This window comes from Polyodon spathula, chromosome 4 (genome assembly GCF_017654505.1).
Source record: "Polyodon spathula isolate WHYD16114869_AA chromosome 4, ASM1765450v1, whole genome shotgun sequence".
In the NCBI taxonomy this organism is placed as follows: Eukaryota; Metazoa; Chordata; class Actinopteri; order Acipenseriformes; family Polyodontidae; genus Polyodon; species Polyodon spathula.
The window spans coordinates 88,487,417-88,502,853 of NC_054537.1; the positions used below are offsets into that span (position 1 = coordinate 88,487,417).

Below are 15,437 nucleotides of genomic sequence, written 5' to 3' on the forward strand. Positions count from 1 at the left end.
TATATTTTTTTTACTCAAGTCTATGGTGTATAAAATCAGAACTGAATGATTTTAGAATCACAGGTAACAAAGGTTAGATGAGAAAGATGCATCTTCTTATGTTATAATCTAAATGGCCTTGTATTACTTACTAAAGGTTTACCTTGATTGATTGTGCTCAGTTTGAGAGAGACTTTGCATTCCTCTTCAAATTGACCAAAAGACGAGCACAAAATGGGTACTGTGCTCTCAACCCTCAGTTTATATTCCTTGCCATCTTCTGACACAGTGTGGGTCTCAGGGTGCAGCTGGGAAAATAAGAAGCTGTTAAAAGCATTTCCAGCAAAATTTGAATCCTTAATCCTTAAAATAAAAATCCTTAATGATCTATTGTTTCTATATGTTGATGGGTGCGTAATCAAGGTTTACATTCTAAAAAGTAATTCTTTGATCTTCCAGCTGATTAATTCTACGATTCATATGAAGACAAACCAGTCAAATAAGACTCAACACAACTTCAGTAACAGTTGCATATTTTTAAACTAAAAAAGACAAGTTGTAGTGCAGTTTATTTTAGTAAAGGTAAAATCAAACATTTTCTTTCAGATACATAACTTGCTGTGATCTTTTGTTTTAAATATAGTTACTTTGACTTCTACATTGCAAGAATACCTTAATACCAGCAAAGAATTCACTGCTTTCCACAGAAGGTCCTTGAACATCTGGAGTTTCCAAAAAGAAGCTGGAGCTATGACAATAAATCTAGAACAAAACATAAAAAAATCCTAGTATTTGCATATTGTTATTTTAGTAATGTGTACAATGTTCACAGTTGCTTAATTTACAAAAAAAAAAAAAAAAAAATGCAGTAGATAGCCGAAGGTACAGCACCGAAATTGTGTAACAATGAAATCTACTTTTATTTTTTGTGTTAAGAGAGCTCTTTAATGGAATAAGAACAGTTGAAGTATTTTTCACTTATTACCCAAATATTTAATATTTTCACAAAGAAATCGGACACACATTCTAGAGCTTCAGAGCTTTTTTGAAATTCACAGTGACATTGACATGATAAAACTTATTAGGACAATAGTTTAGTTCTGGTTAGCTGAAAATAAACCCCAGCTGACAGAAAAGGAGGGTGGATGGAGGGTCAGTAATGTTTTAAAAGAACAGCCACACTAACTCTAGGGATTACAAATGCACATATTACCACTTCCCAGGTACTGCCAAGGCAATCAAATACTAAAATCTCAGATGATAACTTGTGGTGTACAATACCTTGTCTCCAAGTCGAAGGTTTATTCCATCCAGTTCTAGAAAAGATATTGTCTGCACTGTTGTCTCCTGTTTAAGTTCTTCTTTAGTTCCATCCGGGGAAAGTCTAGTCCAGGCAACAATGTGCCCAAGAGAGCTGTTTGTACTGGGGCTGTCAAAGGAGCACTTGAGATAAATATTACCGCCAGCAAGCTCTGCCACTACTTCAGGAATTGTGGGTGAAGGAGGGCGATCACCTATGAGAACAAAACAATAATTCAATAATACTTATACCATGTTTTATACATCCTAAATGACCGTACAAGTTAAAGTACATACAGACATTTATTTTTTACCCAATTACCTTATTATGATGCTTACATTTGGAATCATTCTGTGTGTTGTTGCTCTTATTTTGAGATTTATATTATTTTTCATTAACAAATATTTCAGTTATTAACTTGTAACAAGCAATACATTTCTTACTATATAAAGACCACTTTACCTTTACACATTCCATCAGCTTCTACTTTCTCAGGACCACAGATTTCTTCCTTTGAGTCTGAAACCGCTACAAAACAACATTACAATACTTTCACTTAATTCTAGTCAGTAATAAATAAGAAAAAGCTGTTTAAACCAGATTCTAAGAATACTAAACGTTCCTTTTGCATTATTAAAACTCCCATTTGGTGAAAGGTATAAATGAACAACTGAAAAGTTCTATTTTGCATAAACAAACACACCTTCTGCACAGTACCCCATGCATCCCTGGGTGGGCTGAAGTAGATACACATTGAAGTCTCCACAGTTCCTCACACTGATAGGGATCCGAAAGAGGCAGCAGTCCTTTGTAGTGCTAAAGAAAAACTGCCATGTGGCACAGGCTGTGAGCTGCTTGACCTCCCCAGGACGAGGCAAGGATTCAGTGTCTCGCAGTGACAGCCACACTGGGGCCTGAGTTCCACAGTGGTGCATCTGTGTAAAAGTAATCAAAAGAAAATACAACAATATACAGTTGTAGTCAAAAGTTGACATACCCCAATGGAAATATATAATTTCTAGAAATTTCTCGAAAACAAATAATTATAGGAAACATCTTTTGTAGCAAAAGTTTTGCTTTTGTGGATGAGGAAAAAAGTTACAAGAAATAGATGTCAACAATTATTTATTTGAGCAATTAGTTTAGAAAAACTCCAAAAATGCTAATTCAAAACTATTCATACCCTGACAAGAAAAATTAAATTAATACCTTGTTAAGGCAGCTTTAGTGATAATAATCTCTTTTAAACAAATAGGGTACTTGTCAATGAGCTTTTGGTATGATTCTTTAGTGATTTTTGACCATTCTTCAATGCAAAATTGTTCCGGTTCATTCAAATTCTGAGGACCTCTCTTGTTCACAACCTGCCACAACTCATATCAAAGATTCTCAATTGGATTTAGATTGGGACTTTGACTAGGCCATTGCATAACCTTGATTTTATTCTTCTTTAACCATTGTGAAGTAGATTTTGATTTGTGCTTTTGATCATTATCGTGTTGGAGCGGCCAGTTGCGTTTTAAACCAAGTTTTGTAGCGGAGGGTTTCAGATGATTGGCCAATATCTTTTGGTATGCTATTGAACCCATTTTACCATGTATTGGAACTAAATTTCCTGTGCCATTAGATGAAAAACAGCCCCATAGAATGATATTACCACCTCCATGCTTGACAGTAGGTATGGTGTTATTTTTTTTGTACGCCTCTCCAGACTTTCTCCAAACATAACCACTATTAGAGTGACCAAATAGCTCAATTTTTGTTTTATCACCCCACAAAACCTTTGACCAGAACTCATATCCACCATTCAAATGCTGTTTTGCAAACTTTAAGCGATTGTCCTTGTGTCCCATTTTCCTAAGAGTGGCTTTTAACTTGGCCTGCAAACATTGAGACCTTCACCATGCAATACTTGACCTATGATTGAAATGGAAACCCCAGTCCCAGTTGCATCCAATTCACTTTGAATATCTTTGGCAGTCAATCTTGGATTGTTATTAACCTTCCTCACAATTCATCTACTTGTTCTTGATGAAAGAAACTTCTTTCTTCCAGACTGAGGGAGCGTTGTGACAATATGTCACAAAGACGGCCAGAGTGGGGGACGTCAGACCAGAAAAAGGAACCAGGAAATAAACGACAGAGGTGGAGTTGGGTGGAGCTGAGCACTTCCTTGCGCTCAACATTTAATGAAAGAACAGAACAGTAAATAAAAAGGTTGTAACAAAAACAGCACACAGCACGTGAGGCCAAAATAGAGACAAACAAAACAGACTAACACTTAAACAAACAGTGGACTAACAAACAAACATGGTGAGTGAAAACAACAGTTATATATATTTTACTTTGTTTACTTTTCTCGTTTTTAATTCTCTCCTATCCACACCCATTCTCCACTCACTGAACACACAACCCCCAGTGAGTGAAAACATGCTGTTTTCATGCAGCTGTACAGAGACTCGATTGCTAATCAATCATTCAATTGGAGTCGCGGTACAACTGCACGTGAATTAATAAAGTGCAATTCCCCGTGCTCACATATTATTACTTTTACTTGCACGTGAAGTGCTGTGCAATCCTTGTGCCTAAATACAAATATACATTTAAACACTTGTGTTACAGACCTGTTTATATCCCACATACCAATGACTATACACCAACATTAACATACAACATTTAGCACAAAATACACACAGGGGCAGGCCCTTTGCCACACAATACCATGAGTCTTGTTCGTCTTGATAATAGAAACAATAACTGAAATTGAGATACTCAAATGCTTGGAAATCTTATTGTATCCTCCAGCTTTATGACAATAAACACTTTTCTGCCTAAGGTCTTCAGATAGCTCTATATTTTTTCCCATATTGACTTATTGGTATTGACAGAAATCATCCTATGTCTAGCCCTTTTATACTCTCTAAGAATGTTCACCTACAATCCAACATTTTCCAGACTTTTCTAGCTGCCAAATCATGTTCATGCTTATTGTGCTGGCATTCCTTTACTGAAATAATCCCTATAGTTAGAGACAAACATTTTGAAATTCTGCATGAATCCTGTGTTTGGCTGCAACTTTACCTCCACACATTTAGTTGGCATGTCAGCTGGTTTATCAAAAATCTGAAATCGGTACCATCCTGGACTTAAGGAATGGTCGCATATTAAATCCTGTATAGCTGACTGCTGAAGTCTCTGTGAATCAAAGCTGACACTCCTGTAAGGGTTCTGGAGGATTTGATGCCCACCAGGGAAGCATTCAGGAGCTGTTAAATGAATAAAATAGAGAGTCAGTGTCATAAAATGTATGCACAAGGTAAAAAGGAAAGGGTTGCTTTCAAGATGCTATAAAGGTGATTTCATGAGCCATTATATTATAATTTGTTGAGATACTTGTTTTTAAGTAATTGCATTACTACAACTGGCTTGAACTTTGCGCTGCTAATACAGCTACTGATTCCAGATGCTAAGATATCATATTGTTGTACTGTCTGTGTACAGCAATGTGACGGGCCTGCATCACTCAGAATGGTTGCTGTTTACCTGGAAGGAGGACACAGAAGGTGCAGTGAAGCGCTAAAGCACATGTTTAAAAATAATAAATACATAAATAAATAAAACACTAAACAGACACGAACAAAAACACATTAACAAACAAAACAGCTTACTGGCCAAGATAACAGGTTGTACAAAAACTCACATAATACAAGATGACATGGAGCCTTAATTAATCTTTTAACCACTTATTTAATTCCTGGCTCGAGCCACATTCCCAGGTGTTCATCTCCCTCTCTGCCACCCATACACACTCGTGCCTCGGCAGAGCTTTCGCCCTGCCACCCTGCCACACTGCCACACTGCCACAAGCAGGCACTCAAAGTCCCATGCCCTCAATATGGCAGTTTAAAAAAAAAAAAAAGTGAACACATTAATAAAACTGCAGTATATAAAGGGCTCTTACCCCTGAAATAAAAAAGGCAACTTTTGCTGCTGCTCATTTCAGAGGAAAACATAGATGGTGGATTAGTCTTGATGAGGTCGACAACTGGTAATATTTTACGGTGAATCTTTTAATATGCTATATATGTGACAGTGGCCATTGGCTGATAGCAGAGGCAATTGAGTTTAACTACAGTACTATATACTAACTGTACATGACTAGTTTGAACACTGCTGCCTTTTTTATTTTTATTATTTCATTTTAATTGCACTATTTTGGGATTGTGACCCATCAAAGGCCTGATCTCCATCAATATTTGGGGCTCAGTGTTTTTTATTTTATTTATTTATTTTAATGACATGTACCAAGCATTTATACCTAAGAATATACAAAGGGAGTGATACAGCCACCTGGCTAATGCCTGCAGTGTAACCAACAGTTGAATGGAATGAGCCAGTGGCATAAAATGTAAGTGCTGCTGACAATGTGGCTTCTGCAGGGCAGTCTGTGATTGTCTGTTTATTTAGATTAAATTGTTGCATATTGTCATTAAAGAAACTAAACACCCATGCTTGTCTCCTTATCCTCTTTCTCCTCCATAGCCAGCACACAATCCAATGAATACACCATGTTTATTTTTCTCCTTTTATTGATTTGTTACTACTGATGTTTTTTTTTCCCTTTTCTCTCCCTTCAAATATTTTCTCATTGTTCTTTTTTATATTTCTCTTGTTTTTGTCTTCTCTCCTTCCTTCACCATTTCAGACCGCTAGTGTCATCAATTTGTTAGTGTATTGATAAGACATGGTTTCAGCAGGGCAACTGAAACTCCAACTAAACAAATTTAACTTAGGTTAAATTTAACTTAGGTTACTGAATTGGGCCATGTAACTTAAGAGAGAAGGCAATGTTTTGTCTCAACAAAGGTAAAAATACAAAAAACAACTGAAGTAGACATCTTCACTGAAGTAGGTACTGCGGAAACATTTGTCTGCTTGACTTACTATTAGCTAAGGTTTTACCTTATACTTAGTAATCATGATTGAGAATTTTGAAGTTATGCATGATCTACCAAAGACCTCAACATACAGTAGACAAAACAATCAGTAGAGTGGCTGCCTCTAAGCTGCTGGCTTGTTTCAGTCACAAATGGGAGGACAAAAGTTCACAGCAAGCAAATGGTATGTGTCAAATGTCTGAGCTTTTCTCAAATGCAGCATTAAATGACATTAAGCCATTTGGTGTTTAATTATTGCCACATTAGTATTAGGTAGATAGATCTCTGTGTGATAGATATAAGTGGATATGTTAGTGCAATGGCACAGCACTGGTGAAGGAAACCACTGCTGGCATCGTGGGCCTTGAAATGTGTGAAGGGGGGGGAGGGGGCAATTAAATGATGTGTACTTTCTTGAATACACACACACACACCACACAGATATAATACATTTAAAATAAATGTTGGCAGGCCTTACCACTTTAGTCCCATTCTAAATAAAGCTACTCACAATGGGGTGGTCTTTTTTTCTCACCAAACATAAAAAAAAAACTTTATTTCCAGATTTGTGTTTTTTGTTATTCTCTACATTTTAATAATAATTCTAAAGTGGAACATAAAAACCAGGCCTATGGAGTTAGAGCCACAGACAATAAAACAAAAATACAGACGAGCATATTTAAAAAAAAGAAAAAAAACTGTCTTCATTTAAATTGTATTTTTAATAGTAAAATATGTATGAATATGATCTTTCAGAACACTTTTCAGAATAATTCTTTGTTTCTATTAATTCCTGCTCAAGGTAAGAACTTTTTAAAGCTTTTTTTCTTGATAAGAAAAAAATTGGTTATTCAGCTCACATAAACTCTTATGAGGTTTATACACTACTTTTTTTGTGGCAGAGGTAATCCCACCGCTGTCCCAAACAATGTGGGCATGTGCACTCTCCACAACACCCTGGTGTGTCCCCCAGCAGCCTGCAGCATGTCTGGATCCCCTGGCACCAACCAGGGTGTATTTTATTAACGCCCTTGGGGGAAACCATGCCTATGGAGCTCCCAGTGCAGACTCGAGCCTCTTCCTCTGTGGCGGTAGATGGGGAGAAGAAAGCAGAGAAGAGACTTGGGGATGGAGAGGATATGGAAACATATGAAAGAGTATGACCAACAAGAGATGAAGATGGAAACTGACATCAAAGCAGAGATACAAACAATGAAGAACTGTGGTGATGGAGAGCAGAGAAATAAGGAGATCACTGGCAGTGGAGAGAGGACAGCAAAATTATGAAGGGAAGTAATGAAGAACAAATAGATACAGAGAAAGAAAGTAAAGAAGAAAAGACAAACAAGTGATTGGAAAGAATGTGAATTCCAGTGAATGAGATGAGAAAGAGAACAAAAGCAAGAGAGAAGATGAGATGGTAGAAGAGAAAACTAGCACGAGACAAAAAAACAGGAAAGAGAGAATAAGGCTGACAGAGGGAAAATAAAAAGGATGAAGGGCAATGAGAGAGAGGATATTGAGGTCTTTCCTGGACAATCAGAGAGCCCCTTAAAGACCTCTGGATCAGATAAAAAAAAAGGAGGAAGGAAGGTGATGGACCCTAGAGAGAAGAAAGACGGGAAAGGAAAGGCCTAAACTTAAAGGGGGACCCCAAGGAGAGGGAGGAGGTCTGAACAAGAAGGGGAAGAAATCAAAAGTTCATAAGGTGGCAGGATCAAAGGCCAGAGGCAAAAAGCAAACTCTAATCCACTTTGCCGCAGTGACTCAGAATCAGTCGTCTATTACAAACTGGAGACCCGAGACAGCCTCTCTGAGGGTTGCAATGGGCCAAAACAAGGGTCTTTTGACTACAAAGAGGAACAGAAAGTGGAGACAATGTGTGTTGACACTGGAGAGGTCAAACTGGAGCAGACCCTGACACCAATTAAAGGGATTGGAAGTGTAGAGGTAGAGAAAGGTCAGCTAGGAGCTAGCTTCTCTAGCATTCAGGATTCTGAAGCCACCTTCTCTCAGGTAATCAAAGATCCACAGACAGGGGTTCAGGGCCCAGCATGAGTCTTATAATCAGAGCCAAAAGGCAAGCAGGAGTTTTTGCTACAGGAGTTGGCTTCAAGGCCCCCAAACACTTGAACAGAAGCCAATTAGCACAAACCCATAGAACAACAGGGCAACTCACAATGGACCCAGGGTCAACAACAATATTTTTAGTCCTGGTTTAACAACTACCAGAGATCAGGCAAACAGAGTTCAATGACCCCCAGACCTATAGTCAGAACAGACCAAACACCAGCTTTCAAGGATACACAGAGAAAAGTCTCCATTTTCAGTTTTCTGATCATGGACATTAGGATTATTACTACAGCAACGGTGACCTATACAATCGATACCCAGGTCTCCTGCTTTGACCTTTCAGTCCTGACCGGGAGGAATCTGTCCCCATCTCCCCACCCCAGCATCCAGAAAGAGAGGCCATGAAGGAGCGAGCCAGGCAGGAAAGAGGGGAGGCAGCCAGGATCACCAAGCAGGGACTGGACCACAATACCTGGATACTGAATGAAGACTAAATAGACTACAACAAGTTTAACAGTTTAAAAAAGCACAAGCGAGGGCAAGCCAGGTCCCCCATGCCAGCCTGGGAGCGCCTCTTATCCATCTGTAATGGATAATGTCTTACTCTCTTTAAAAAAAGAAAAATTAAAAGAATCAAACAAAAATAAATAGTTATATTTATTAAATGTAACTTCTAATGTATTTATTATTTTATTTTTGCAATGCTGTACAAACTGTAACATATTCTTAAGACTTCTCATGATTTATGACAGCGTGTAAAAACAAACAAAACATGTACCTACACATGTGTACAGCTTGCAAATACCAAAATATGCTCAATTTGTATTTTTCTGCAATAAAATTGAATTTGCATAGATAGAGCATGTACAAGATTGTCAAATTTTCTGCAATATCTGTTGTAGTTTCTTTGCTTATTTCTTCTGACCTTTTTGAAAATATGTACCTTCACAATGCATTTACCAAGGTAATAAATTAACACCATTTTCTTCCCCAAAGAGAAAAGACTAAAAAAAAAAAAAAAAAAAAAAAAACATTAGCAGTATGTTTTTTTGTTTCTTTTACAAAAATAGGTGCACACTTTTCGTGCAAGTTGTATCTGATGAGGGATAATGCACAGTACACATGCTGAGCTAGGACACAAGGTAAAATGCATATTTCTGTTTCAAAAGCAAGTGCACTTGGACATAAGTTCTTTAGTATTTACAGCTGAGAGGACATGTCTACTGTTACATAACTACTGTTACACACAGAACTGAACAATATGGTATGTGGCTTAAGACTTTGCCTTTAGACAACTATCAGAGATTGAAAAGTATCCAACTCTAATTATATTACTGTCAGAATTCCAAGGTCCCATAGGAACAGATCATTCTTGACAAGATATGAATAATAATATGCATACGGTATGATCCAACTGAGAGTACCATAGTTGCCTTATGAACATATGTCTGTTAAAAATGTTTTAAATATTTATTTTCTAATCAGGTTTTATATACTGCAAACCTTTTATTTGTGTACTATAGATTATAGCAAATTCATTTTAGCAAATGTTGTCCACATCTCATAATTCAGGCTTATATTCAACTAGGCCTATTTAGTGAATTCTGTACAGTCTGGCAAGGGGTAGTGACACCATTGTGATTTTTAGTTATGTTCTGGAGGTAGGTTTGAGGAACCAGACAGTTATGGAGATTGTTATGCACATTTCATAAATGAGTTTCATAGAGTGAGCACTGCAGGAGACTAAGATGTTAGACAGTTACTGCACCTTGTTTATGCGGAAGCATCCCACCCATATCATTGTTAAATTGCACAACTATGGGCCTGCTGCTTTACGCAGCTAGGACATTGTGGTTTTGATGATAATGACAATGATGATAATTGTCACATTCTGAGATGGTAACTCTGGTGATTTGACATGGAAATACCCTTTACCAAGGCCCTAATCAAAAATGTAAGACTATTCGAAAAAAGAAAAGATGCAGGCATCAGCTTAGGTCAAGATGTATCAAGGCCTTTGCCCACAAGCTAAATGTGCACAATTATGTTTTTCAACGAACAACTCAAATAGTTAGTGTACAGACTCCTGGGTGAGCAGTATGTGCTAATCTTGCATTACTCGACGTAAGATAACTTTGGGTAGTCCAGTACAGGGTTAACGAGGTTCTGTGAAACTATTCACACAAAAAATGTGGCAATAGAAAAAACCCTTTAATATGATAACTACAGTCACCTAATAAGACACACAAACACACACACAAACTCTACTGCCTTATATGCATCATGATTCATAGGCCACAGTCCATGGCAGAAAATATAGCTGATTGAACATCCATGTTCATTAAAAATTAGTTTATATAGAGTCTTTAAACACATTTCCAAATCCCGGCACTGTTTTATTGGTTTTAAATAGCCTTTGAATTTCTTTGAAAATACATTTGCAATTTGACAGATGGTGTTCATCCTGTTCAAAGCTCAACATGCATCCAATCAGAGGCCCATCATATTTGAACGCTTAGTGGCTCATGTAGAGTAGGGTGTACTAAACTGTCTCTGCTTTCTTTGCCTTGTTTCCATCAGCAATTAAGTGGAATGTTTAATAGCACATCTACACCATAAAAACAGCCTGTAAAAGTCCCATTACTAAACTGGGACTGTCTCTCGATCCATTATTAAACAAATGTTGTCTACTTCCAGTATAAGGATACATGATATTGACATGGTCCTCAGGTGCATATTATCATTTACTTTTTGTTATTGTTTTGATTTCATTTTGCTACATAAACTGTGGTGATCAAAGATGAACAAGCTGTGTGTGCCAATCTCCACTGCCCAGTTACAATATTATTCAGATTTGTGTCCCAGTTAGGGATAAGATTTGCATTAAAATATACCATTTTGCTATTTGACATAATTATAATTTTGTTTACTTTGTAAAACACAATGAAGGTTAAACTGAGATAACATAATTATGTATTGCATTATGTCTTAAATATCTAAATACAGATACCTACTGCAACTTTATAGTCTGGCAGTGGTAGTTATGCAACTTTCCCATTCACTCTTAAAAACATGTAATACTAACAATACCAAATATTTAGATTTTACCTTTAATAACTATTTTGGAAATATGATATAATACTATTTTATTAAAGTACTGGCACAGAAAAAATATTTTAAAATAAATATAAATTATGAAATACTTTTGATTTTCACGGAAAATGTCTGCATGTTACGGGTGAATTATTATTATTATTACTATTATTATTACTAGTTACTATGTACCTTACATGTGTAATACGATAACGTAATAAATAAAATAATTATAAAATAAAATAAAAAAAAAACAATAACGCCCACACACTCACGTTCAAATTACCACTTTTGTAGTAATAATATGTCTTACCTGTCTGGCAGCAGATTGTCGTCAGTAACATCATTACAATCCCGATTCTGTAACATTCCATAAGTGCTTGATGTGCCATGGGCAAATTCAAATAAATTCTCCTTTGAAAATGTTCGTCCTTTGAATTAACTCGTATAGTCGCACTTTTTACTGTTGGTGCATCACAACTGAATGCTATGACGGACCCAAGCTACACCTACTCTGTCTGTTCTTTAATAATAATAATAAAAAAAAGCCTTTCAAACGTTAACTGGACGTGCAGAGATAGGGCACGAACTTCAGTTGCTCACAGCAGTGAATGCACAGCGTCAGCTCACAAAATCTCTCGTACACAAACTGGACAGCGTGTGCATAAGTACTAGATCTCAATTACAACAAAAGGGGCGCTCTTTGAAATGCTGTCCCAGTTGTCACTTTGTATCTCTGTTACTAAATGCCGGTACATTATGCGGTACATATGCGTGCACAATGTGAGCAGTGGGTTGATACTGTCCCGGCTAATAGCCACGTGTAAAGAAACAAACCGGTATTTTGTATTGGACTGTTTGCATTTTAAACTGACCTGCACAATAATGTATTATAGACTGGATTTGCAAGCACAATCGTGCTAATTTATGTCTCTGAATGTACTAACATATCTCTAGATTACAATAGGGTTCTAGAATTAAAATGGAATTCAGCAGCTAGGAAAAGTATTGTACGGTTATTGAAAAGGAATATGTATATTAATAATAATAATAATAATAATAATAATAATAATAATAATAATAATAATAATAATACATTATTTCATAAAACTAGCCTTCTAAAGTGTATACATTTTAAATTTTGTTATCACTAATAACCTCTTTATAAAACAGGTCTGTCTTTTGCTGTGTGTGGTCATATACGTTTGTGTGGGCAGTAGGGTTAGCTATGGATCTATTGGACTAATTCACAACAGAAATGTCACACCAGCCACAGCAACAATAACAACCACAGAGGCCGATGTGAACAAACATTGTCATAAGGTATTTAACCTGAATGAATAGTCATCTATAACCTTCCAACCTCCCAAAGAACCAAGAAATATATCACTTGACTACATGGTCAGGCTGTCAGTTCCCCAAGCTGGTGTAAAATGACAGCAAGCATAAACTTCTCTGGTGACCTGATGAGATTCATAAAAAAACAGGTTGACGATTGTGATATAAAGGGATGAGGCAGGGAAGTTCGGACTTTAGTGCACCAACATGCTTTGTGTTTAAAAGAAGTATTACATTACCAATTGAACTAAGAACCATGAATCCTCCATGTAATTCTATATCACCATACACAATTTTAAAATGACATGGGGCTATTCTGTCATAACACATGTATTTAGCAGAATGGAAAACAGCTGCCCTAAAAGTGTTAATAAAACACTCAAGCTGCAGTTAGAAGTACAGTGTGGTTTTTCTTCATATGTTTCTCAGGCTAGCATTGAATGCATTTCACACCAAAGTTGCACTCAATTTTCTTTCATTTTTGGTGAGAACAGTCATGCCCTTAGGTAGAACCCAAAACTATGATTTTCTATTTTTATTTAACCTCTAAAAATCCAAGAGCTCAGGGCATATAAGCAGACTTTGGACTCACACTTAAAAAAAGTATCCATGTCTTTTAAAATGGACATAAAATGTTAACATGATTGACCCAGTGCTCTCTTTAAAAACATTATTTTTTATTGGAAGTGAAAAAAAAAAAAAAACATTTACAGTTGAATAAAAAGAGTTCTACTAATTCTAGCATGTAATATATGGACTTCTGAGTAAGTCCAAGGATTTTTCTTGTATTCTGGCATGTAATTATCATCAATGGGCTATCATTACGCAAATTCCTCAAAATAGGTGCAGTGTAAAGTAAAAGTAGATCTGGAGATAGGAAATTGCCAAAGGGTTGGTGCACATTTTGGATTATTGTTGCTTTGGGAGGACATGTGGTTAATAACATAAAATTAATAATGATCTGTAAAGTTCTTTGTAGCATTTGTGTGCCTCGTGTCAGTCAGTCTGAAGTGTTTTCGCTTTGGAAATAAATCTTAATTCAAGTAACCATAAGTCTCACAATGCAAAATTGAAAAACAGATGGTCAAGTTTTTAAGAAAAGGTTACATGGCTTGGGATTCGCAACCACAGCAACAGAACAAATACTTTCTCTGACAGCCATGTTAATGGTCAAACAATGAGAACATGGATACAAAATCTGGCTTTATACTGTACTTAAATCTTTTTAAGAACATGACAGAACTGTATTTTATCAACATGAGAGCCTTCATTCTTATCCTTGGGTAAAATTGTTTTACATTAAGGCTGTGACTGCTGTGGATCCAGTTAATTGGAATTAAAACCCTCCTTAGATCAAAAGTGTGTGTAAAGGTTATTGGAATGTACTTTTAAAGTCAGATTGATTGCACACAATAATGCAACACAATTAATTCAAAGAGGTCTGGATCTTCTCTGGGCATACTAAATAAATACAATTTTAATTTGTCTATACTGTATTGTATATTTGTTGGGAAAAATGTAAGATACATAGATAAAATAATTTGGACTAAAATATAGCAAGACCCCACACTAACATTTTGACAGGTAATTAAAAGACAAACACAATGTGGAATACATAGGAAGTTATATTACATTTTTGGTAAATGTTTAAGTGCATTTGAGAAGGGCAACAGACTGAATTGAATGAGCTATAGGACAAGTTTAAAGAGTTAAATATCTAGAAAAGATAAATAAGATTTATTTGAAGTTTATAAACTCAAGTTACAATTTAAAACCTAACACAGAGAAGATAAAATAATAGAAATGGAGCAAAAAAAAAAAAGTTCACAACAGGAGGTAGAATAGGAAGCACCTTTTTTTTTTTTTTTTTACGCAGACATCAGTGAAACTGTAAAAGCTGAAACACTTTGGTAATTCAAGAAACATTTAAATTCTGCCTTGAAGCAATAATGTGCTAGCAAGGGACAAGCCTCAATAAGCCAAACAGACTCTTCTCATTCCCAACATTTTTTTATGTTCTCTTGTCATTTACACTAAAATGTGATATTTGTAAGGAACCAACGTATAATCTGTGTGGAAGCAGCCCTCCTGGGGTATGACACTCGTAAGATGTTGGCTTTTATTAGAGTAAGATATGTCATGCACCTTCAGAAGTTTTTCACTGATTAATAACGGTATTCTTTTGCATTTAATATGAGACATTCACTTTTTCAAAATTTTTGGCAAAAGGGAAAAAAAAACTAAAAAAAACCTATAGCATATTACAAAATGGGTCAGAGATGTCCTTTAACCTGATTGGTCAATACAAGGTCATTGATCTCTGGTAATGGACCTTCAATGTAATCTTTCAAACTATGTTTACTTTTACTTATAAAACTTAATATTGGAATGCCATGCATATATTTAGTAAGACCTAATATTTGCCACATAATAATGTTACTATTCGGAATATTTGGTTTACAGATGGCATTACCTTTTTTTCCTAACCAAGCAGTTACAAAAAGGTTTAGATGAAAAAAAGAGGAATACTATTTTACAATAGTTGTACGAAAAACAAATTGGTGTTTATTTTAATTAGCCTAACTACAGAGGCCAATGTTGTTAGTCTTCTGTAATTCTGAGAAAGTACTTCATGGGATGCATTAATGACATGCTAACTAGACTAGCCTAAAACTGTGTCTGGGTCTCTAAATCATTTTTATAGGAAGTGTTTTCAA

General features: G+C 36.0%; 1 protein-coding gene across 1 annotated transcript in view; it reads right to left on the reverse strand.

Moving 5' to 3' along the window:
• The window catches only part of vwdel (von Willebrand factor D and EGF domains-like), a 28,774-nt gene extending 16,761 nt beyond the window's left edge, over positions 1-12,013 (reverse strand). Inside the window, exons 1-7 of the mRNA XM_041246767.1 lie at positions 11,696-12,013; positions 4,361-4,545; positions 1,983-2,214; positions 1,742-1,807; positions 1,261-1,493; positions 652-741; positions 143-287 (exon numbers count right to left, since the gene is read on the reverse strand). Coding sequence (XP_041102701.1) covers positions 143-287; positions 652-741; positions 1,261-1,493; positions 1,742-1,807; positions 1,983-2,214; positions 4,361-4,545; positions 11,696-11,774 — 1,030 coding nt within the window. The 5' untranslated portion in view covers positions 11,775-12,013. The remainder of the gene's footprint in view (positions 1-142; positions 288-651; positions 742-1,260; positions 1,494-1,741; positions 1,808-1,982; positions 2,215-4,360; positions 4,546-11,695) is intronic.
• Positions 12,014-15,437: the final 3,424 nt, after the last annotated feature.